Source organism: Oxyura jamaicensis, chromosome 3 (genome assembly GCF_011077185.1).
Source record: "Oxyura jamaicensis isolate SHBP4307 breed ruddy duck chromosome 3, BPBGC_Ojam_1.0, whole genome shotgun sequence".
Classification (NCBI taxonomy): Eukaryota; Metazoa; Chordata; class Aves; order Anseriformes; family Anatidae; genus Oxyura; species Oxyura jamaicensis.
Genome location: NC_048895.1, coordinates 7,311,763 through 7,338,159, shown reverse-complemented (window position 1 = coordinate 7,338,159; position 26,397 = coordinate 7,311,763). Strand labels below are relative to the sequence as shown.

The 26,397-nt window shown below is 37.6% G+C and overlaps 1 protein-coding gene across 1 annotated transcript in view; it reads left to right on the top strand.

The window, feature by feature from the left end:
- TASP1 (taspase 1) overlaps positions 1–26,397 on the top strand; it is an 86,484-nt gene that overhangs the window by 38,694 nt on the left and 21,393 nt on the right. The window contains 3 exon segments of the mRNA XM_035321903.1: positions 3,980–4,099; positions 4,948–5,026; positions 20,342–20,452. Of these exon segments, the coding sequence (XP_035177794.1) occupies positions 3,980–4,099; positions 4,948–5,026; positions 20,342–20,452 (310 nt within the window).

Genomic DNA, 26,397 nt, shown 5'->3' with positions numbered 1-26,397 from the left:
TTTGAAGTCTAAGGTGTTAAATTTAAGAATTAGATACATAAAAAACTATGGAATATGGACTTACTTTAGAGTTTTGACAGTCTGTTAAGTTTGCCTACTTCAAAATATATATATGTGTGTATGTGTATATCTATATATATATATTTAAACCTTGTGAATTGTAGTATTTAACATAGTTCTGTTGATTGTCTTGGTATCAACTTGACAGGATCCTGAATCTTTCTATGTTCATATGGTTTGTAGAGCTGAAACGTGTCATTGAAAGTCTTCTCACCAGGTGCATTCTTCCTGGAACCCCTCAGGGGCATAATGCCTTTTTGTATGGAGAGGTACAGGCAATACCTTTGTTAGATTGTGAAGAATTCTTCGTTCACTGGTTCAGAAATCGTAGGGTTGTTGGTGTGCTCTACGTAGGTAGAAGAGTTTGAAGGCTGAACTATAGACATTCATGGTGTCACAAGTGTGTAAAGTCAATAGAGTTGAAATGGGAACAAATGTAGAGATAAATCTAGAATAGATCCAATCATATATTTTCCCATTGGATGTGGAACAGAGCCGGTCTACGCTGGTTTTGAGTTTGCTGAGTAAAGGTAAAAGTAACATCAGCAGTGATTCTTTTTCTAATCACAATCTACACCCCAGCCCCTACTTCTGTTCTGTGAAGCAGAATGCAGATTTGCTTTGTTTTACTGATACAAATTTCCTTCAGACAGCTGGGGGGGTGCATGTTAAAATAGGCATTTCCCTTAAAAAATAAAAAATTCCAGCCTCCTAAATTTCCCTATGTAAAAATAAAAAGAATGCTTTCATGCAACATATATTTGTAAATGCTTGTGGGTTTTTCATTAAAATATCTCTGGAAAAAAAGTACAAGGCAACTATTTTATGCAAGTAAGAGCTAATTCTGAAGTTAGATGACAGATTGAGCAATAAGATGCTGCAAAAAAAGGCTGTAAGCATTTTTTCTTTGCTGTCAGATGATACGGGAAACATACTGGTCTATTATGAGCCTCATCTATCTAACATATATTTCTGTTCGTTATGGGAGCCCCAAGTCTTTGATTTAATGTGAATTAAGATTACACAGGTGGCCTTTATTCTGGCATTTCCTAACATTGATGGGCTTGATTTTCACATCTGTAGTTGTCTCATCTATTTTTTGTTGTGGGTATAATTTCCTTTGGTAAAAGGGAGGGCAAGAGATAGACAACAAAACCTGCATCCTATTAGTATTTCTTCTCTATACAGAAATCGTAGAATCATAAAAGTTTGGAAGAAATTTATCCAGTCTAATCTTGAAAATCTCCAAGGACTGGGAGTCTGCACCCCCAGTGAGCAGCCTGCTCCACTGCCCAGTATCTTTGCAATCCACTTAGCAGTGTTGTTCTAACTGCGCTTATAATACCTGAATTAGGGTCTATAATTTTTCACCTCTCCTTCTCTTTTCAAGTATTCTGCTTTATTTTTAGGGCATCTATCTGTTTTAATATTGAATATGGCCAGCTCCTGAGTGTAGAACTTGTTCAGGTGTGTAGTTCAAGAGAGGGAGCTTGCTGTTGTCCTGGGTTAAAGCTGAGGATGATGCTCCTGCTTAGGGGTTCCAGTTGCATGAAAAATACTGTAGAATACTGTAGTATTGCATTATATGTATTTCATTTCAAGACTGGTGCAATATTAACTCAATTAGAATCCTTCAGTTGGAAGGGACCTCCAAAGATGATTTAGTCCAGCTGCCTGACCACTTCAGGGCTGACCAAAAGTTAAGCATATTGTTAAGGGCATTGTCCAAATGTCTCTTGAACACTGACAGGCTTGGGGCGTCAACCACCTCTCTAGGAAGCCTGTCCCAGTGTTTCAGCATGCTCAGAGTACAGAAAATGTTCCTAATAGCTAGTTTGAAGGAGTATTGGTTAGTTAGTTAGTTAGCTAGGTTAATAGCTAGTTTTGGGAGTATTGGTTGACAGTTGGCTGAATGTGAGCCAGCAGTGTGCTCAGGCGGCCAAGAAGGCCAGCAGCATCCTGGCTTGCATAAGAAACAGCATGGCCAGCAGGTCCAGGGAAGTGATTGTCCCCCTGTACTCAGCTCTGGTGAGGCCGCACCTCGAGTACTGCGATCAGTTCGCTACAAGAAGGACATGGAGGTGCTCAAGCGAGTCCAGAGAAGGGCTACGAAGCTGGTGAAGCATCTGGAGAGCAAGTCTTACGAGGAGTGGCTGAGGGAGCTGGGACTGTTTAGCCTGGAGAAGAGGAAGCTCAGGGGTGACCTTATTGCACTCTACAGGTGCCTCAAGGGAGACTGTAGCGAGGTGGGGGTTGGTCTGTTCTCCCACGTGCCTGGTGACAGGACGAGGGGGAATGGGCTTAAGTTGCGCCAGGGGAGGTTTAGGTTGGATGTTAGGAAGAACTTCTTTACTGAAAGGGTTGTTAGACGCTGGAACGGGCTGCCCAGGGAAGTGGTGGAGTCACCATCCCTGGAGGTCTTTAAAAGATGTTTAGATGTAGAGCTTAGGGATATGGTTTAGTGGGGACTGTTAGTGTTAGGTCAGAGGTTGGACTCGGTGATCTTGGAGGTCTCTTCCAACCTAGACTATTCTGTGATTCTGTGAAGGCGTTACATCTATGTGAAGTGTGGCCAGACTATCACCAGCATGAGTCTCATAGGAATTCTGCTTGACAAGGGACTCTTCTTGCCCAAGTAAATTTTCATTGATGATGGGAACTTGATGATTTGAAGTTGAATAATTGGATATAGTGTGTTTTTTTTAGTTTGCTTTTTCACCTGGGTTCTAGTCCAGAAAAAAACATGTTTATATGAAAAAATATAGCTTAACATCATTTGGATTTATTTGCTTGAATAAGTTCTATTTTTATTTTATTTTACTTTATTTTTTAAAGCAGGTAGGTTTCTATGGAGGAAAGATCAATCAGTTCAAGGGTTGAGGGCTTGTGCAGAAGAAGCGTTCATCTTCAGAGTGTGTGATGGATGATGTATCAATGTTGTTTATTCACTTTATTTTATGTATACTGCATGCTGTGTCCCATTAAAAGTGTGCAGTTGGGCATGAAGTCAGAGTGCCTTGCACTGGGTTGGGCAGAGAGGGGAATCTAGGGGAAGCCTAGGCAGAGGGGAAAACTGCTGTTTCTGATAGAGTGACTGAGTGTGGCGTGTTAAGGAAACGGGGGAAGGAAGGGGAGGTTGGAGGGTGAGAGGTGAGAGCTGAAGCGTTCGTGAGACAGTAGGCAGAGAGCTCACATCAGGAATAGATGCTGAAACACCCCTGCTTTTAGGGGAGGAAATGTGCCTCAGAAGTGATGGAAGTAAGGAGATGTTTTGAGCAACCCAGAAGGAGCGGAGGGTAATTTGTTTCAACCAGGAAGCCACTGGAGATTGCTAAAGTAAGAACAAACGTGGCGGAAAGAATCTGTGCGGGGGGGGGGGGGGGGGGGGGTATTTTTTTGTTGTTCCTCAAAATATTTGAATTTTCTCTTTATGTGGTAAATTGCTGCTTGTGAATTCTGTTTTCTTTTGGTTGTGTGTGTGTGTGTGTCTTTTTTAAAATCATACGTAGCTTTAAAGATCAGAAGTCTCTGAAAATGCCACCTCAAAGCTTTTGGGAGAGGTCTTTTGATATGGTATCTTTGGAATGAATTCCTGAATCACTTCTTAGTGGACAAGTGTGCATCACTAGCATAAAAGGATTTTTGGAGTAAAGGCAGGTAATCTAAGCACTGGATGAGTTGTGAGATGCTTATTTCCTTCTTGTTTCCAGAGAAGCTTTCTTCAGCTCTTGTCTGAGGCAAGAGAACGTTTTGGGAAGATTCATGGCAGCACCACCAGTACAATATGCATGATAACAAATCTGTTTTGTTGATGGGCCTGCCACTTGGTTCTGTGCACGTTAGTTCGCACACTCCTAAAAAGCATAATCTGACTTTAATATGCTATTTTAGTAGTTATTTCTGTTTGTGTATCCTGCAGGAGAACGACTCAGGAACATTGGATACAGTTGGTGCAGTTGTTGTTGACCAAGAAGGAAATGTCGCTGCTGCTGTCTCCAGTGGAGGTTTAGCACTAAAGCATCCTGGAAGAGTCGGTCAGGTGATTATATGTTTTCACTTGGGAATGCCTGTTCAGTAGAGCTGTGGTAGCAAACTGATGTTCTTCCTCCATTTCCCATTAAACTCTGAAGGTATTATCACTGCCTTGGAATGTAAGTTTTGTTTTAGGTATCCTGCATCAGTGTTATAAGACATTGATAGGTAAGAACTTTTTCTTCAGTTACCTTTTGCCAGAGCTCTTAATATTTAATTTTCAGCCTTAAATACCTCTTGCTTACTACAAGTACTCTCTTAAATGCTTGAAGTGTTTTTAGGCAGGATTTTTATCAATATTTAGGGAAGTTGTCCTAGTTATTCAGTTTTTAAATAATCTTATGAATTGGTAGAAGTAACAAGGGTATTAAAAGAACAAATCAGTTATAAGCATTCTTTGTTGTTGTTAAGCAAGGGAGTTTTGAAATGCATCAGAAATTATGCCATATTCTGCTGTAGAGGTGTATTTTTGGTGCACTTTTGCCACTGTCATTTGTCTCTTTCACAACATAGTAAAGATTTCCTTTTGGAATAGGAGGATGAAAGGGACTGTATGAAAGGGAGCAGTTGGCATTATTTTGTTTTGATATTCATACTTAATTTTCTCTAAGGTTAGGTTAGAATTCTATACCTCTAGAGATAATCACTCAGTTCTGAAGAGTAGTATTGGAAGATACACCAAAGTGGGTTGGAATTTTTATTTTGACTTACGATTTTCTTATTTGTTGCATGAATACTTGGATTTTTCTCGGGTTTCTTTTTTTTTGTCCTTCTTGTTTGTTTGTTTTTTAAGGGATTGAAACAACCCAATAGCTTGGATATTTAAATTTATGAAAGATGTGTTTCTTTTCTCAGGCAGCTCTTTATGGTTGTGGCTGCTGGGCTGAAAATACAGGAGCTCATACACCTTACTCCACTGCTGTGAGTACTTCAGGTATTTGCTACTTTTATAAATATTTCAAAATGTTGCTATCTCTCTGTAATTTGTTTACAAATCCAAAATAGTTTTATTATAAATGATGAATTAAAATATTATCATTATTTCCATAATGCATTCTATATTTGTATCACTGTATTTATATATATATAAACACACACACACATATATACACCAGTATTGTCTTTAAATCCATAAACTAATCTCTGTTGGATGTCTACATCGGTCACTGTACTTAACAACCACTTGAACTTTTATTGCACTGAAAGGATGTGTTCTATCTGTTAGGTATTAAGAGACTCGTCCTGTAAAGAACTGTTTTTAGAAGTCTAACACTGTTTTAAACAAAATGCATCTCTAACTGTAAGCCTCCTGTAGAGGACTAAGATAATTTGAGGTTCCTTAACAAAGGAGGGTCCCTGGGATACAAAAATGCTACAAATTGCACTTTTCCCTCCAAAATGGTTAAGTATTATTTTAAGTGAATATTTAATTTATTTTCTTCACGAAGCTCTCGTTTCCTCTTAAATGGAAAAGGCAAAAACAAATGACTAGAACATACATCTTGGAAAACATTTACTCAGAAATTGTGAAGGTAGCATCAGAAGAATTAGGGTGGCTTCTCTTCCATTTGGAAATCTCAGGGTCCTGGACACACAAAAGTATTTTGTTCATATTATGCCTTCCAGTCTGCTGTCACACTGAACTGTTCTATTGGCTGGAATGCTGAGCACTGGAGACAACAATTGTAAAAACAAGTTTAACAACAGATCTACTAAATTTAACAGGACAGGAGGAGTAGTAACAAAAGAAAAATAATAAAAGAGTAGATAATTAGGATAATAGCTCATAACACTATGTAAGATTGGAGAATTTAACCCAAGATGTTTCTGACATGTCAGGAACAGACATTGAAAAGATAACTGTGTTGTATTAAATACCAGGTAAATATTTAGAACACAAAAGTTGTAAGATGAAGTTACGCAGGAGTTGCAAGTAAAATTAAAAAATAAAAAGTAAAAGCTGTTGAAAGAACTGAATTTCATCTTATGATTGATCCTGGTTGTATGAGCAGTATTAAGCAGAAAAACTACTTGTCAGGATACAAAATCTGTGATACTAAATGCAGAAGATGTTGGAAGACATCTCTGCGCAAGAAACACCATATTGATTTTAGTTTAAAAAATGCCTACTTGTGTAAGCAAATATATTTAAATATTGTAGAGTTGGGGACCATAGTAAGTGGTGAGCATAAGGCCAATATTGGAGAATGTTTGTGGAGTAGCTAAGAAGGACACCTTTATTTAACTTTTTAATACTGCTCTTTACAAATCACCTGGATTCGAAGTCTATGTAAGTACAGACAAACATCCTGATATACTTAAAGGAGATTGACTGGGTTTAATGATGGCCTTAAACAGAAGTATCCTTTTTTTATGCTGGTACTAATTTTATATAATGGTAAATACTTTAATGTTACACTATTTATAACCCGCACACACACATATATAATGTATTTCCTTGGTTCAAGTCTACTAGCTTCCATCGTGTTATATTAATACCAATCGCAGTTAATTGAAATAGACTGCTGGCGGTCTATGAAGCATGGCCATCTGTTTATTCGGTGATTTGAAATTCAGACTAGTGGTGTTTAATTAAACTCTTGTTTCTGGCTTTACTTTAAAGTTTGTGTGTGTGAGAGAGACGAGCAAGAGAAAGAGCGGGAGATAGAAATGTTTACAGGAAGTGAGAACTCCTCTGTAATCAATACCATTCTTTTTTCCATTTTCAGAAGCTCAGAATGTTTTATCTTGTAAATAAATTTGTTTTCTAGATAGCCAGAGGCTATTTTTCAGTGATAGCTAGGGATAAAAATTTGAGCCTTGACAGTTTGTTGAATCAGCCTTTATATTCAATGTTGAGAAGGGATATTTTTTGGCATTAGTTTTCTGCAAGCAATTTTAAAGAGCCAGTGTTTGTAAAATATTTTAAGATCCACGTCTTTGGATTTTGAAGGCTGTGATAAGAAAAAGATTGAACAAGCTGGGGAAAACCTCTACTGGGGAAAGCACTCTGGGATAGTAATTCAAAGTATACAGAATACAAACACTTGCATGTCACAATCCATTCAGAATTGGCAGGAACATAGGACTGGACACACTGGGTCAAAGTAGAACTCCAGACAGTTTGGTGTCCAGTTCTGAATAGAGGGTGGTTGCAGGTCTGCAAGGAAAGGTACCGGACTAGGATTGGCACCTCCACTCTGTTATGTAACCTTCTAGTGATATGCGACAGTGGGGCTTTACAAGCTGGAGATACCTTTGTTTTTTATAGGTCAAATGACTTTCTAAAGATTTCTTACTTGTGTTTGGAAGTTCAGTCATTTAATCCTTGATGGGAGTATTTTTCTTCCTGTGATGACTGAATTGTGTAGAAGCTTTCTTGGAAAAAGAAATGTCAGTTCGAATGCCACAGTTAATAATTCAGTTGTTTATCCTTCTTTCGAAGCTTCAGCTTAAGACGTATCTTTCACTGCTTTTCTCATAAAAGAGAAGAAAGGGGTTGCCAAAGTACTTCCAAATTCATGTAGCTTTTTTTAATGGTCATGTATTATTTGAAGACATGCTTTTACGTCTTGATTGTCTGTTGGCCCTGTGGATGCTGGCTAGCTTCCTGCTTTTGACGTGTTCAAAAAGGATTTAGTATTAGTTGTTATGCCTTTAGCAAGTTGTTTCTCAAATATTTTGGCCATTTTTATCATGATTTTACATGGGATGTGCCAAAGATGGTGGTTCTGAACTTGTTTGGGCATGACTTCAACTGGTTGAATTGTATTTTCTTACCTCTAACAGTCTCTTGGCCTTGTTGTTTAGTCACACTGTCTTTTGGCTTTTTTTTTTTTGGCCTTTCAAAAGATACTTCATGGTTTATAATACACAGGATATTGTAAAACTCATATTGTATGGATATAGTTTAACAGGGGGTGGAACAACTGAAATCAAAAGATGATGACAGGAATGGGGAGACTTTGGAATTTAGGAATGACTTTGAATGTAAAGGGCATTGAATTCAAGGTCTATTTTGTAACTGTTAGTCTGAAAATAGTTTATATGTTAAACAAGTAAAATCTTTCTGAGTTCTGCATCGTTTTTGGGGAAGACATTTTAAAGCGGGAACTTTGAATTATGTTACAATTTATATTTTTTCTGAAAAAATGGTTTAGGGACTTCTGGCAGCTTACGGATCAATATTATAGGAATGCTGTAAGTATCTCGAAATGAGTATTAAAATTCAAGAAATTCAGAGAATGTTGCTGTTACAGACATAGCTAAGATGCCTGTGCAACTTTAACTGTGGCACCTAACAACAGAACGCAAGAGCAATTCCATGCAAGAATGATGGTAGAGATTGAGTGAAAGTGTGCTAAATAAGGTAGGCATTGCCAACGGCCTTTATTTAGCATAAAGATAAGTAGAAGCTAAACTCTTTTTTGGTTCAGAGTAGTATAAAACTACAGCTTTTGCCTTTAACAGCTCACACATGCATTTGTGCCCGTGCACTCACGGACATGCACACACTTTTGTGTGCACACAGAACAGCCTCCCCTTTTAAGCACCCAACCCCCCCCAAAGCCAAAGGCACACTCCAAGGCCACTTGGAACTCTTTAATAAATATTTTTGTTGGTATATGAATATAAACACAGGAAGATGGGTATTATTTGGCAGGAAGATATTTGTGAACAAAATCCGACCACAGGAGAAACAATTGTCTGCCTTTTGGCTGTACTTTAAGAAAACATTTCCTATTTTTTCCTGAACACAATATGAATTAAAGACATTGTGCATATTTTTTTCATTCAAAATAATATCAAGTGTGACTTCAGGCTCCTCCCCGGCTGGGACATCCATGATGATTGTGCATATTGATCTACTAACTGCTAAGAAGAGGCAGTTTATGTTTTTCCTGGGAGATAAGTTGAAAAGTAATGAATGTTATTTGGAGATATAGAGCCTTAGATATAAAATCTACAGTAACAGCTAATGGAGGAAGCTTTGAAAACACAAATGTAAGTGGAATTTTTGAGTGGAAATAAAGAGACAGAGAATTATATGTAGCATTCCTTTTTAACATCTTTACAACAGCAGCTGGTAGAAAGCATCCTTACCTATTCTTCATGCATTGCTGGTGTGCTTTGTGTGTAAGTAGCAGCCAATGAAACCAGCAAGCCCTTAGGTACTGCATTTCTGAAGATAGACGTAAGGTCTTGGGTTATTTAGAAAATGCAGAAATTCTGTAACACAAAGCTGAAAAGTCTCTGACTTTTAGTAGAATTCATTTGAGGAGCATGTTTGGTACATGAATGTTGAAGTGATGTCCTAAGGAGAATTTAAATGGGGCTTCATTATGGTTTATAATCCTAAAGAAAGAGGAGAGTGGAATCTTTAAATATATTGAACTAAGTTTATTAATTAATACACTTAATAGGAGAATTAAGTGTATTGATGAATATAATTGGACTTGAGGACCGAGCCCAAAGTAATGTTCTGTTGAGAATGTAGCAGGGATGTCAGGTTTCTGGACCCAAACTGAGATGCAGGTGAGGATTAGTCTGGCAGAAGTTCTCATAGACAGAGTGGCCTCTTCTCATAAATGCATTTTAGGGATTACATTGAGATACTTCAAAAGGTGGTTTGGATATACTTTTCTTTTGATGCATCATTCAGTGAAGTGAAAAATAGCACGTTTTATACTGTGAAGTATTACAGAATTGCTTTGGTTAGAAGGAACCTGAGATCATGTAGTCCAGCCCCTGCTGAAGCTGGGTCAGCTGGAACAGGGAGGTCAGGACCAGTGTGCAGTTGGGTTTTTACTATATCCACAGACAGAGATTGCACAACCTCTCCGGACAACCTGCTGTAGTGTTTGACCACCCTCATAGTAAAGATTTTGCTTGTGTTCAGACTGAATTTCATGTCCGTTAATTTGTGGCCATTGCTTCTTGTCCTGTCACTGGGCTCCCCTGAGACAAGTTTGGCTCACTCATCTTCATTCCCTCCCATCAGATAATCGTACAGATTGATAAAATAAGAAATTAGGAGAGTTGTTTCACAATAGGTTGAGTTAGCTGGTGTGCATGCCTTTGCCAGCCCTAACAGCCATGGGGCCATGTAATGATCCTTACAAGCTAATCCTTTTTCCTTAAGTTTTGGGTATGGCTCAGTTTTCGAGAATATGATTCAAGATTGTGAAATTGCTCTAGGATACATTGAATTTACTTGACAGATCAGTTCATCACTGTGGCCTCTGTTCATACAAGTTACTGCCGCCCATGTTCTCTTCTTTTCAAAATTATCATCGATAAGAAATGAGCATATTCACTCTTCCTTCCCCTGCCTCTTCCTGCTCCAATTTTTACTTTTGTTCAGTTTTGTTCTCCTTTCAAGTCTGTTGTGTACCCCATGGATGATTTTGCTGGAGAACAGAGCAGGTAGTGTGGAATAGGAAGTGCCTCCTGTGAAGAGAAGATGGCTTGTGCTCGGTAAATTGGTTGTTGAGCTATGCCAGCATCTTCCTTTGTGCTTATGGAACTTGCTGAACCATAGATTCTTACGTGAAACCTCATTTCCAACAGGAACCTGCAAATGTGCAGAGGAAACACTTCTCAAGGAAGCTTTAATCCCAATAAATTGACTTGTGATGTTTGGTTTTGAGCTACCCGTGCACGGAGAGCAGTAGCGGCTGCTGTGGAGCCCAGTGTCTGCAGTACGTGGGCAGGTGTGGTCTGTCTGCCTGACCTGTGCCCTTCTTTGTCCAAAGGCCCACGGTAATTTCATGGGCACATCTTGTATCTTGCATGGGTTGTTTAAGCTACATCGCGTGAGATAGCTATTGTGGTACAGCTAATCTCTTTGTAGAGAGATGTATTGTCTCTCAAAATCAGTCTGCTCTTGTAAGGTTTGGGGAATAAGAGGTAATTTAATGCATCACAGATGAAACAGCTGCATATGCAGAAGAGTTATGTCATTGTGCCAGTTGAACAGAGTGCCGCGGCAGAAAGGTCTATCTCCAGACAGATCAGTATTTACCTCTGAAGTGGATGCTTCTGTCAAGAGTTCAGACTTTGTCGCCAGATGCCTTTTGGAGGCTTCAGTGCTGCAGCATGTGGTGTCTGAACTGACGTACTATCACCACAAGGCTGTGTGAAGAGGGAGGAAGCAACAGGCAGAGATGATTTGTGGAAGTGGTAGCGCTATGAGGCAGTCAATGAAACATGCTACCACAGTGCTCAAAGCTGAGGGGTTGTCTACAAAATAATCAAAATGCTTCCCTGAATGGCCTTCAGAAAGGTGTTTGTTGCTTGTTTGTTTGTTAGTTTGTTTTTGAAGCAGAACTGGATGGATGCAACAGTCGTAGGATGCTTATTGCGTTTTGAAATTTTGATTGGACTTAATGTAACAATATATTTTAAGCATGAAGTTGCACTGCCTTTTTAAAAAGCAGTCCTCTCCTGCAGAAGGCCCACTGCTCACAGAGCAGCGTGTTCATAACCTGGGGCAGTAGCCAGGCAGGCAGCACAGGACTGTCTCCTCTGAAAAGTGTTAGTCCTGGTCTGGCTGCCATGCCTGGCCCAAATGGCATGACCTGGATACAATAGAAAATTAAATGGAGACCACATCCACCTGAACTCTGTTTTTGTCTTAAGCATTTTTCTGTCATTGGGAGAAAATGATTGTATGCGTTCAGGTAGCTAATACATAAGCTACTGACTCACTTCTCTCCATGTAAGTTTTACCTGACCAAAGGTTTGTTGTTTGGTGTGGTGTTTTCACAAAGAGGTCAGTAACAACAAACCTTCTGATGAAGGCCTAGGCAAAAATGAGTTTGTGTCTTTCCTTTTCAGATTTAGTGAATTTAATCTTCCAAAATATACTAAATGTAAAATAAAATGTAAAATGTGCATCCAGTTTAATGGGACTACATTTTTTCTTCATTCTGTTTTCCCTTTGGCAGGCATCTAAAATGCTTGTTCATAATAATTGAAACAAGCAGTTTATTAATACCTGAAGTTATCTGGCATTTTCCAGAAAAATTTTCATTGAAAGTGAAGGATTCATAATTTTGCAACTTTTAACTTAGTCTTTTTTTTTTTTTTTTTTCTTATGCTAAGAACGTGAAGATGTAGAATGATAGAGCTCCTTAGAAAAGATATGTTAGACAAAGTTTGTCCCAATGTTAGATATTTCTTGTTGTCTTTGAAACTTAACCAAATTTACTGAAGTTACAACCTTTCGGAAAAATTCAGTTTGCATCTTCTTAGTAGGTATTTGCTAGTTTTGAAGTGAAATCACCCAAGAATTTTCTGTCTACAAGAATGTGCTCCATTGATCCCTCTAGGATCAATGCTTCAGGAATTGTACGGGATTTTGCTTGCAGGTGTTCTTCCTGGCAGCAGGTCAGTAAGTTAAAAAAATTTCCCCTGCTAGTATGAAGGCAAGATGCAGCAGCTGACACAAGTACAAAAAGCTAAAAATTAAGAGGTTTTAATTTAGTACTGTAGTGCATTATGCTAGACAGTAGCATTTTCTGTCTTTTCAGAATTAGAGTTTAGAATCTGAAATGTTCTTAAATTTTAATAGATAACTAACTGTACCAGTATCTTGCAAGCCAAATACATTTATTTTACTGTATTTTATTTTTTAACATCATTGCCTTGTAAGTTTTTAGTCATCTCTTTCTAGAGAAGCTGTTAATAGACCAGAGGTTACTATAATACAGGTTTCACTGTGTTTCCATTAGGCATTACTAAGAAACTACTTCAGGAAATAAAACAGGAATAGTAATTTGTAACTTGTGAACTGATACTTGTTTTTTTGGCACTACTAAAAATAATAGCATCAAAACTGAAACAACTTGGCAGGGCCAGGTTCAGACTCTGCTTTATGAAATAGATAATAAAATACAGATAACTTGTAATTTATATCTTTAGCTTCTGAAAAGGGACGAGTCATATTTTGGCAGTGGAGTAAACCAGATTAATTTTTCCATTCTTAGGTGAATGTGAGTAATGCAAGTTTCCATTTTGTACTCCTTTCAAACAAGCTCCAACAGTTTGCGTCAAGGTACTGTACATTTCAATAGCTAGACGGGCTCAGGCAGCTTGTCAAAGCTCCATAGGCTCTCTGCTTATGGCTTGCAGAAAGAAAGCTAGATTTTCATTTCTCCTTCCATTCAACAGGAGTCTCTTTCATGTCTGAAAATTGAAAACGCGTGTTTTTCAGTGTGGTGCATGGATGTGTATGTGCCCTCTGGCACACCTGTTTCTAATTTCCTGACTTGAAAGCATCTTCCATCAAAAGAAGCAGAAAAACAATTTCTTTCTGACACGCTGTTCGGAGGCCTTTGCTTTGCAGAAGGCCTTCCTTTCGTTTGCCATCTTGGTTCCATTGGTAGGACATTATAAGATGCAGAGCACGCTTTGTATGGGATGTGCAGCTTATATTGTGCTGGGTTCTTTTCCCTCTTGTTGTGGTTATTTTAAGCATTAGAAATCTACTTGAGAAGTCCCTATGTTGAGAAAAAAAAAAATAGAAAAAAAATAATAATTTAATCCATCATTTCTTGCATGAAGCACAAATTAAGAACCAAAGTCTACAGCAAGTTTACATTTGTATAACCTATGAATTAGCTGGAGCACTAGTTACTGTTTGGTCCAAAAGGTTAGCCATGCTCAGTTAACTGTTATAGCTCAGATTCCTAACGTTTTCTTCAAGATAATATGCAATGTGGCATAGTATGTCATTTAATAGCCGAAAATCAAAGAGACTGACAACCTTGAAAATCAGTAATTTGGTTGTTGTGAATTTTTTGTAGGCTAGCTAGTAAATTTCTACAGAATAGAGCAGTTAACTATGGAAGATCATTAGGAATTTTAAGCTCTACCTTTCATGTCACTGACTTGTTTTCTCAGTTCAGCAACTGACACATTCACAAACAAATCTGGATTGTGTCCACAGCTGCTGTGCTGCAGTACGTACCTATCCAGCAGTATGTTGTTGAATTACATTGGTATAGTTAATTGCCAAGCTAAACAGAACGAAACTTTCAAAAAGACATAGGGCTTAAAAACCATTATATGCATATAGCTAAATAGTACTTGAAGTGCAAAAGCCTTAGCTTGGCTCTAACACATAGTGACTAGTAATTATACTAATAATACACCCGGAAAACCTGATTTTGCTAAGCTTTGCTCATTAATAATACGACCTGGCATATCACTGACAAAACGTTAAAATTGTGAATCAAGTTCTATACTTCTATGCAACTTTATGGACTAAAATAATTTTAAAAAAATCTTAAATATTTAAATGGGTCAATAAGGCGTGCCATTCACATTTATACCTGCTAAGGTTTGCAGTCCTAATATATTTCTTGTCTTATGCATATACTGACATGCTGTAACAAAGACATCCTGTGCAGAGAGAATATCTGCCTGCTGTTAGAATTACAGATGGCAGTGGAAAATTATTGTCATGCGTCAGCATAGTGACAGCTTTCCATGACTGGTTCCTGTCTTTCATTCCCCTGCAAAATGGCAAGTGTCACACTTGCAGGACAGCACTGTACAACGTAACAGGTACTTTTTTTATAACAGGTACTTCTGGTTTGCTTGATCCGTGATTCACTAATCAACATCTGGTGTATGGGGCAGGGAGTGCAGGAAGGGCCATCTTGCTGTGCTCAGAGCTTGAAAAATGCATCTTGGGGGCTCTGTGTTTTTCTGTGCTATTTTTGGCTGAAATAGTAATTTGAGAGAACTACTGATATATACATAAATGTTAAGTTATAACAGAAGAAAGAGACACTATGGGAAAAAAAGGAGGCTGTGGATTCTCAGATTGTTCTTGCGGGGACCTTGTGTGAATCAACGAGGGGCATCTGAGTATGAGAAGTGGTATTCTCAGAAACAGCACATTTAAATACTCACAGAAGAGGGAAGTCATATTTCATTGTTGGTTAGCTTTACAGTTTGAAGGAAACACTGCATTAGAAACTGTACTGTGATGTGATCCAAGATGATCTGTATTTCTGAAAGTTAGTTCTGATGCTTTTTGTATGATCTCCAGAGGTAAAGCAGTTTTCAGACACGTCTGCAAACTTCTGAACTTTGCGTTAAAAAAGGTTTAACTTGATCAGTTAGGGTTTGACGGGTTTTATTTATTTATTTAATTGAGACTCTGGATGGATCTCCTCAAACCTTTTGGTTTAAGTGTGAAATAAAAGCTGGGACTGTTGTGCCCTATACTCCTTTGCTTCCCTTGTCATAGGAGCCTGTTCCTGCTGTGTGCCTTTGGAGCCTTGAGGAATCTGTTTTTTGAACCTGCTTACTTCCCCTTGGCCTAGGAGTCTAGAAAATTGCATCAAAATACTTCCCTTTATCTGCCTTTTGATTTATGTATTTTTCAAAATAGAATATCCATTGCTCCTGCAACCATAGACAGCAGAAGGCAGCATGGTGTTTGCACAGTATTACTGCGGTAGAAAAATACTTTGGTTACTATATGAAACAGTTCCTTCAGTGAGAAGCACTAAGTTAACCCAGTAAATTTTTCCAGATAGTCGTCTCCATTTGACTCACTCTTTTGTGAAGACTTATGGAAGCTTTGGTCTCGTTGCAGACCATTTGTCTCTGAGATATCATGAGCTTCTGGTTACCGAAGAAGTCATCATCTTAACTGGGAAAGGATAATAAAATGATTCAGACTCTGTTTACAGGAAAGTTCCTAAAACAAGAATACTTCAACTTTAATGTAGAATTGAAAATTCATCACAGGGAGTTTCCTGTTGGTTTGTTTTCAGTGTTTAGTGAAAATCTGTAAAGTGTAATAAGAGATATTTAAACATAATGTGAGATAGTTAAGCAAATGAACCAGACCTAAGTTTTCACTAGCTCATGCGTGATTTGGAAATGTGTTGCAGTAGCTCTGACTTGTTGCTATCTTGGTTCATGTTAATAAAACTTTTTCACAAGTTGGCTAATGCTGGTGGTTAGTTTACAAATGAATGAAACTATAAATTTGAACCCACAACTTTATATTGTACGTTATAAATCAGGTTTAGATTACTGTAGTTCTGTATGCATTTATTTTGTGTCTAGTCCTGGTGTTATCAGCACTATTGTCCTGGTTTTAGACAGTAGAGACGTACAGGTGTGATAAACCTGCAGAGAGTGCATGTTCTGGTATTTGATTGTACTTGAGATAATAGGAAATGCCATTCTATTGGAATAATTATGATAATTAATTTTCCCAGCCTTTATCTGGTCAAGGCATGTGAAACACTGCTTAGTTATTTTTCTTGTTCAAAAATAGATGTTCCTAGTTGAAAAATTGAAGGAACAAATTTCTCTTTTCAAAGAAGGGCGGCGGGGGGATTGTTTTCATTAGTTATCTGTCCCTGCAGATTGCTGGCGTGTGATGTGCTGAAAGATTTTTACGTACGCTGCCAGCAGCGGTCTGTAAGTTTACTGCCTTATAGGTTGATATAAATATGACAAAAAGAAATCAGTTTGTCTGTGGGGATGTAGAGATGTGTGATGTGTTAGTAGAATTGCAAGGCTGCTTTCCCTGTGGTTGTTCCTGGATCACATCAGTGGGCTGCAGCTGTTCTTAACCTATATTAAGTTTTGTGTCTCTTCATTTTTTTTTGTAGCAGACTCAATGTTATGGGAACTCTTCAATAAAGATATTCTCTTGGGGGAAAATAAGTTACTAATACATCATGCTAAAAAATAGCTATTGTCTTTTTGATGCCAATTTAGGAATTACTTAAATTCGGAAGTAGTAACATCTGGCTTTATTACAACTTGGAAATACATAGGCTATCTCTTATTTTTGTTTCTCATTTGCTTGATTCAATTGTAAGCCCCATGCTTCTTACCTCATGTAGTGTATTAAATTTATCTTTAAAGTTGTTAACAAGTTTTGTTCAAGAAAAAGTCAACTTGCTAAGTTTGTGTTGGAGCATATTCTTATTTAGTTCTATTCGTTACAGCTAAATTTCATAATAATTACATTTTCTTTCTTTAAAAACAAATGAGGTCCAAATTGTGATCTATGGGCAAAATGCACCTTGCAGCTTTTGCATGTTCTTTATGCATTACTTTATCTTGAATGAATAAATATGAGATAACTCTCAACTGTATTGTGGTCGAAAAGTTTCCAGTGTGCAATTAATGAGGCAATGAACAGACAGACCCTCCTGTAAGGAACAGCTGAAGGACACTGTATTGTGTGATCCTCTTGAAGATAATCTCCTAACCAGGACCCTTTTCTCAGTAACTGGAGAGTTTGGCAGTCTCTGTGAAAACACTTTTTTCTTGTGCTCTCAATAATGGCCTCCCTTTGCTATGTAGTTGTACTATTTTAGATCTTTTGTTTTCTTCTAAATTTATACCTGGCTTTTACTCAATCAGTTTTCTATACAAAGATATTTTTTTTGTCTTTCCGTTCTGCCAGTTATGTGTAGATTCGATGCCAGAGTGCCCCACTTCAAACAATGCACTTTAACTGAATTGTATCAATCGGGAGATGCTGCCCATTTGAAGGAGCATGTAACTGAAGACTAAAGTGTAAGCTTGATGATGGAAGATTTTAAGATTTTGGGACAAGTACACACAATTCTTCTGCCATCTGATCCTGGGCTTGTTCTCAGACTTCTAATGCTTACCTAATGCTCCGGGGCGGGGGGTTGGTTGTTCTTTTTTTTTAATCTTGGAAATGAGGGTGAAGGAGCAATTTTTTGTTCTGTTTTCTGACATATTATCAGCTTTTGAGAAACAGTATTTGAAAACTCATTTTTCCATGAAGGGGAAAGGTATAATTGTGTGACAAATAACCAGAGAGAAAGATTCTTGGAGAAGGTCGCTGTGGTAATTAGGGCTTAAAGTGGTGGCAAGAACAAGAAGCAAGTCAGCGAGCAGCTCCAAGACACGGTGCTAGACCTGCCTGTGTGTGTTTGTGCAGCAGTGTGCCTAAGCCAGCCAGTGCTCCCAACTCAGAGCTTTGGGAAGCACAGAGATGAGGCACGCAGCAGGCTGCACTGCAGCCAGTTTGGGTTGGATTTAGTTATTCTTTCTTTGTGCCAGATCTAGGCTGGCTTCATCCAGAGTCACTCAGTTTCCTCTGTTCTGGGCTTGTTCATGCTTCCAGTAAAGTGAATGTGGAGCCTGAGCTGCCTTTGTCTGAAGCCAGCTTAGGCCTGATGTCTTACCAGCTCCAGCTCTCTGCTGTGTGAAAGCAGCTAGGTGCTTTCCAGCCCTAAATCGTCTCTGGAAGCTGGAGAGGTGTATTTATATAGCTCTGCACCTGAGCTAATAATAAGTCCAACTGGATTATAGCTGATTTTTGTATGGAGCCAGCACAGTGCTTGCAGCCTTGTGGTTAATGAGAAATTAGCTAGAAACATATACAAATATTTGGGAATTGGCTGCATTTGACTTCTCTTTATATATTCTGGTGTCAAATGAGGTTTTAGGCCCTGGTACTCTCTGAAGTTGCAGGTCTGATCAAATTGCAGTGTGGTGGTTTTACCGTGCTAGGCAGTTGAACACCACAACCGCTCTCTCACTCCCCCTCCTCATCTGAGGAGGGGAAGAAGTAAAGGAAAGAACAACTCACGGGTTGAGATAAGGATGATTTAATTAAAGAGGGGAAAAAAATATATATATATATATAATTAAGGAAATATTATTATTAATTAAACAATTCAACTAAAGGGAAAAAAGGGAAAGGGGAAAAGGGAGGGGGAAAGGGCATAACTAAACAAAACAAGTAAAGGCTATGTGGAAGTGCAGAGGAAAGAAATTACTCTCTACTTCCCACAAATGAGCGATGCTTGACCACGTCCTTGAAGCAGGGCCTCAACGCACGTAGCCGGTGTTCGGGAGGAGGACAGAAGTTTTCGCAACGAGAGCCCACCCCTCCCCTCTTCTTCCTTTTTCCACCTTTTATTGCTGAGTGTGACATCATATGGTATGGAATATCCCTTTGGTTGGTTTAGGTCAGCTGCCCTGCTGATGTTTCTTTCTCACTTTTTGCCCACCCCCTAGGAGGGTCAGAGAGAGTCCTGATGCTGTGCCAGCACTGCTCAGCAGCAGACACAACACCGGTGTGATACCACTGCTGTTCTAGCTACAAGTGCAGAGCGCAGCACTGTATGGGCTGCTGCAGGGAAAGTTAACATCCCAGCCAGACCCAGTACATGCAGTCACCTAAATGTGGATAATTAAAGCCATTGTTGTGTCATGGCTGTTAAATTAGTTGTGGCTTTCCTTTTTTCCTCACTGGATTACAAAGCTGAGCTAAACTGATGCTTGCTGTTCTAGCTGGTTCATCTGCTTCCTTGCCACTGAGGGAAAAAATGTCAACAAATGGGAAGCACAGCAGTAAAATGACTTTCTTATGTATCTAGAAGGTATCATCAAGGTGGTGTCCTCTCCAAGAAGACTTTTATCCAATAAACATTCACTGTACTCTTTGACCACAGCTCTATGTCACAAAGAATGTTACAGGAATGGAGAAGAGGATGGCAGAAATGCAGCGGGTGTGAAAGCATTCCTCCAAAGTAGCACTAATGACCAATTCACCTTCCTCGTTGACAGGTTTCCTAGAGAAAGTACTGAGGCAGTAAACGGTTGCCAGCTGGTGTTTTTTAGTTTCTTAAAGACAAGCCTTTGAAAGTTACAGTAATTTTTATTAACAGTCCAATAAGCAGACACCATGTGAAAGGAACATAGTTGTAGGTAAATTCACTTATTCCTTTTTTGACAAAAGGCTGAATCAGATGGACTACGTCATGCAGATGAGTTAACTGTGGCACTCACCAAAGATGATTTTGGTTTAAAGATTGTAAGGTTAAACTGTTAAAAATATTTGTTGTATATAATGAGCTGTATCCAAGGATCATTCCTGTGAGAATGACTAGTCAGTGAATTGAGAGGGAATTGCAGGATCATCTGGATAAAGATGACAAGTCAGAGACAATCTTACTGTTTATTCTCTCTTTATTTAACGCTCTCTGGTTTATGACTTTGTGCAGTAAAAATTTCAATAAGGTTGTGAGAGAAACTGTTGGCATAATTGAACTTTCTGGTGACTCAGTGTCATCCTTTTAAAAAATAATAATTAAAAATTGTTGGATACTGTCATATGCAGCTTTTACTTTTTGCCTGTGGTGTTAATGGCAGAGTACTTGCAGACAGAGTACTAGTGCTACCTATATTTTGACTATTCCTAATCTTTATATTGCCTTAGGTTGTGGAGAGCACCTTGTCCGAACCATACTGGCCAGAGAATGTTCGTGTGCTTTGCAAACGGAAGATGCCCACCAAGCTCTCCTAGAGACTATGCAAAACAAGTTTATTGGTAAGTATCTGGCGCTAATTGCCTAAGCATTTCATAGCATTATTTAAAATGCAATTAACCCTATTAAATGAACTTAAGATACTTATTTTTATGATTTCTGTTGAAACCCTATGTTGCAGTTGGCTTCAAATTTAGTGTTGTATTACATCTAAAGAATGTTAAATCAAACTAGAGGAAAAAAAAAATAAAGGAAAACCCTTGGAAATATCTCAATTGATATGTGAGTCATAGAATACCCAGAGAGGTTTGAAGGAAGAATTTCCTGTCTGAATCATTGGCTGTAGCATACAATTGCATGCTTTAGAATTGGTGGTTTAGCAGCATTTATAAAAATTATTCATCACATTAACCCTTTCAAATATAGCAGACCTAAAAGCCACTGCCTTTTCTAATTGAATTTCTTGGACAGACAGCTTATGGTTTGCTATTTACATTACGAAATTGATTTCTTGAAAAAGTGATGTAGACTACATTCAAGACTATTGTGACGTAAACAGAAGTATATGGATTAAGTATATGTGAATGTAGATCTTGTTTTCTTCCTTCAAGTTATAACCAAAATATGAACGTGAAGTTTCAAAATATCTATGAGCTTGAATTTATGAAGATAGCATAGACTTTAATGGCAATTCAGGCATACATGTTGACTTGCATTGTCTTTTATACCTTAAAATTTTTGAAGCCTTAGTATCTACAATTTTGACTTTCAAAATTTCTTCTGGAAAACATAGCACTTCTACACTGTGTTGTAAAACTTTATTTTTATGGTGTTTTAACTAAAACAGAGAGCGACATCCAGATACCCTTTTGGGACCCGGGAACTATTGCCCCTGGTTTTAGTAAGAATTGTATTGCAGTTCCATTATTTCTGTTTATAACATTGAATCCTTATTGAATTCTGCTTCTGACAGCATTACATTTGACTTTTTGAGGAGAAGCTACCTCCATATTAGAAAGCTTCACTTAATAATATACTGCTGAATTGCAGTCAATTCTAGGTGCTGTAAAAATGCAGAACAAAATAATCCTAGTGTTTTCCCCAAAGAGATTATAATTGAAGTAGAACAAATGTAACTTTTTTAAATTATTATTAAATTATTTATCCCAGTGCACAAAGTCAGGGATTTATTTATCCAAGAGGTCTTTAGGAAGGATGCATGTGACAGCACCACTAATTTGTAATGTCACTCTGCAGGTTCTGTATGGAAGTGACCTAACTTCAGAAAAATCAGGTCTTTAGTCTCCCTACTTTCAAGAATTATTGTGCACTTTGTTGTAGGAATGCCAGAAGAAAACTTAAATAGTACATGTCCTTGTTTGATTTCATGTTAGCACACACACATGCATGTACACACACAACAGCTACCGACAAAATAGTACTTCATAAAAACTGGCTGATAAAAGATTAAAAAAAAAAGTTCAGGAAATTTTTAGTTGAGGTACTTAAAGTTGCTAACGAAAGTGCAGTTCTCTTACTGTTTGTCCTGGTAAAGGTATTTTTAATGTGATCAACCAGCTTCTTTAACTCTTTTTTTTTTTTTTTTTCCCTTTGGTTTCAATATATTTTACCTAGCATATTTCAATATATTTTGCCTAGTTTGCATAGCAGATGTTTTTGTTTTAAACGTTAACTGGCTACTCTGTGATATATGAATTGTTTTCTTTGCTGAAAATGTTTGTATTGGACTTAAGAACATATTGAATATTGCTAAGCTTTTTATTATACCTGAAACTATAAATTACAGAGAAAGAGGAGCTGGACAGACAGAGATACCAGGCTAATAATGTGATATCTTATTGCCTTGGGAAAACAGACTAAAAACAACAGAACAGGGGAAAGTGAAAAGTATGAGAGGCACTATCAAATTATGCTTTTCTTGGCAAACTTGAAAAAAAAAGTTTTATAGTTCTTTTTTGTAATTTCATATGTTAATTAGTGACAGGTTTTACTTGTATTTTCAGAAACTTATCACTGCAGGTTTTTGTTATCCAGGGTAATAAGGGTAAAATATAGTTTGTCCTCAGCAGTCCTGTGAATGAAGAGACTGAGAAAACCTCAAAGTCCAGATACATCTTGTTGTTTACATGTAGCATCGTACTAACATCGTACTGAGGTTGTAGCCAGTAGTGTAATTGTGAGGAACTTGGCAGTTTTGAAGATGGAATGCAAAGTTACATCTTGCTAATATAATGTAAGAGCTGAAAAAATGCGCTGCATGTCAAACCTTAGGTTTGTACTAAATATATATACATATATTTATTTATTTCTGTAAATTTTCATAGATGTTAATGTATTATTTGTTATCTCAAGATGTATGGTATGATGTAGGATTTCTTACCATTGTAAAAAAATAGGTTGAAACAGCTTAATAGACTACTTGCTAATGGCATGGATTCTTTCCTTGATAGTCTTTCTTAAAGAAGTAGTCTTTGTGGTCATGTCAAACTTTTGCCAGAATTACAATGGACAAAGGCCAAAAAAAATTAATAGCTTTAACAAAGCAGAGCTGGAACGTTTTGTCAGAAGTCAAAATGTGTGTTACTTGTATTGGAGGGAGGAACAGCTGATTTTGGCAGTTGCCATCAGATTGGTGCTTCCTGTTTACAGAACTCTTCAAATCTCCACAGAGCCCTGGGAATTGTTCCAGCAAGGGAATGCCTGGCTTAAACAGTGAATGCTGTTTAAACAGCAGGTGATGAACAAACTAATGGCAGATGTGCTTCTCTCATCCTTGCTCAGAGCCAACTAAGTGTGGAGAATGCACAATTGATGGTTGAGCTGGAGGTGGGAGAAATTGAATTTCAACTTCTTGTAAGTTGAATGGGCTTGATATCTACTGTAGAATAATGCTAAAGGCTTGGTTCGCCGTCGAAGAATGGTGTTCTGTAAACACAAATACCTTCCATACAGAAGAACAGAGGATTTTGTTACTCATCATTCCTTTCAAATGTGGCCAAGTTTGTGGAATGTAGACTTAGAGTAAATGTTTGTGTCATCTCACTGGCGGGAAATCTAGGCTTTTAACAATGGCAATGTTATGAATTCTGCTTCAAAGTTCCTTATAAACTAGTAGAAAATAACAAGCTGAAAGACATAGGTGGAATCTGATATTTGTTCTTTCCTTAGCTGCAAAGTGTTCATCTATTCTTGAATTCTTAAGCTGTACTTCCATGCACAAGTGAGCAATGTCTGCAAAAAGGTTTTAACAGAATGATAACACCACAACTTTCTCTTTTAGAATTTTTGTGCTGAATACCTCTCTTGGGGAAGGAGTTTGGACTGTTAGGAATCACAGAGCATAAATTTCTCCATTATGAGCTGTACTCGGTGCTGGAAAAAAGCCTCATGCCACAGTTGCCAGTGACTGTTGTTACACAGGGTTATTTTTGCTTTATATTGTGGTGCTGCACCACTCTAAGCTTTGTAGTATCCCTTAGGGTTTGATAGCAGAGGAAGCATGCTATGGAAGCATTATTATGCCTTCACGATGCTGAGAAGAGAATGAAGTGATCCTGAAGTTTCGTGTAAAATGTTTCATCCACTGCAAGTTTGAGATTTCAGGAGTTTGTATGGGATGGTAGGACAGGTCTCTCTCTGTTATCTGTACAAAAACAAAACAAAACAAACAAACAAAAAAGAAAAACTAACATGACATGGTGATGTTACACAAGGGTTTGTCTAGGCCCAGGTTGTGCTTCTCCTTATCAAGAGCATTGAGATTTTTTTTGGACAGCAGTATCCTCAGTTTTTAATTTTTAAAAATTTTACTTGCGAAGTGTGAAGGTACAGGTTCTTTTTCCTTGCAGCTTCTTTAAAAATTCTAAACAGAAGTTTTAAACAACTTACTTATCATAAAATATGAAAATCTCTGGTTTCAAATAGCTTGTGCTTAAACATTTTACAAATAATAGTGCATGAAATTAAAAGCAGGTTTCATTTAGTGCTAAAGTATTCCTCTAATGTTTATTTAAATTGTTAGCTTGAAGTTTAGCATGATACATAGCAGAAGCAGAGTGGTGAGCAGCTTTGTTTTAAAGGTGTGCTGTACAACGGCTGACAAAGTGCAGTGCCATAGGTGAACTATGGACTGTTGGCCTGAGAAAATCTGAATTTCACTCACGTTCTAGCACAAGATGCAGAAGTGTTTAGCTGGGGGATGCTATGGCGCTTAATTTGTTACACCACGCCATGACCAGCGTTTAGACCACAGTTTTGAAGTCTTTGAAAGCTGATGTAAACAGTGAAGCTGGTAATGGTTTCTCTGCTGTATAAGAGTATGAATGTCAGACATCTGATGAACAGCTGGTTAGTCCTTCAGCTGGTAAAGTGTAAATAAAACACTTCTTCTACTGTTAAGAAGATCTGTGCTAGACTGGATCTGTCCAGTAGCTACAAATGGGGAAAAAAGCACAGGATCAGAAATGCTCGTATTGATCGTGTGCTTTGGAGCAAGTCCTCTTCATCTTGGGAGCAGATTAATTTACAGGAGATGTAGAAGAAAAAATATCCTTTATTTATAGATGTGGTTCCTCCAGAATAAGGCTGAATGTTGAGGCCAGTATTTAACACTTGTGAAATCTCTGTGCTCTGTCCCTGTTGGAGGCTGAAATGGGCCTCGGTGTTCAGCTATGGTTGTTCTTGCAGAACTTGAAGGGATCGGTGAATGGTGGAGCTGCTGTGAAGATCTGTTTGCTTATTTTAAAGCATTATTGCAGATTAATAAGGTACAAAATAAATAAATAAAAACTTGATAATGCTTTCCATGTGTCAGATAGCATTAACAGACTAGCTGAGCTTTGAAAGATGGAAACATGTTTTGTAAGACAATTCTATGACTGGGGGAGGTGAGATTTAAACCCAAAATATCAAATGATGTTCTTAGTTTGTTTGGCTTTCTACACCTTCTCTCTGGTGTGGCCAGTCAGGGCTAACATTATTTGTTGATACTGTACTTCCAGTTTTGCCTTGGATTTTTCTTACCAAATTCTTCCATGTTATGCCAGTATAAACGGGAAGGAACAATGAGTTTCATAAGACTTAAACTGGTATTGTTAAAAGCCCTGGGTTTTTATAGCTTTGTCATTAGCAAGCTATTAGATCAAAGATAGCAATTACACTTGATTGCAATAAAAAAAATAAAAAATAAAAGAATTGACTAGTGGGCATGTTTTATTTTATTTTTACAGAACTTTTAGTTTTATAGCAAGATCTGTCACTCTTAAGAGTACAGAGAGAGCAAAATGATGTAGAAGCCTGGGAGCAAGATTACTTTTTTCTTCTAATGCAAAAGCTTTATGGTTTTAATATTCATTGAAGTTCTTTATTTGCGGATTTTCTCTTTTTATTTACATATAATTTAATACAATATATATGAAAAATATCATTACCTATACTGTTGTTTTTATGTCTGCACTGTTCTTTCTTTTTCTCAGTGGCTTGGCTTTTAACAGAATGATTTTTAGAACTGAATTAATGAAATATGTTCCTAATGTTTGAATTCATAGTATTTTTGAGAATAATCAAATTGCTTTATGTGTACATTGCATGGGTTCTATTTAGAAATAAAGTATAATACTATTTTTCTATTTACAAATAAAGTACAATGCTATTTTTGTGCAAGTGTTTTCAGAAACTTATTAATGGATGCACATCATTCAGCTGTCTAGAATCTTACTTAACTTAGACCTAGTCATTTGCCCTGTATGGCTGTATTAGAATACACCCTTTAGTGTAATCCCCAGTAAAACGTCTGCATATCCAGAAAAATCTTTGTTTTTAAAAATATTAATATATTTGAATTCCTCTCTCAAAACAAATGCTCTAATTGGAAAATAATGCATTCTCTGTTTTAAAGAATGTACTGGTTGGTGTGCATTTAATTTGACTTAGACTGATTTTAAGGGAGGAGTAACAGTCTCACTGAATTTATTGTTGTGTAGAAAGA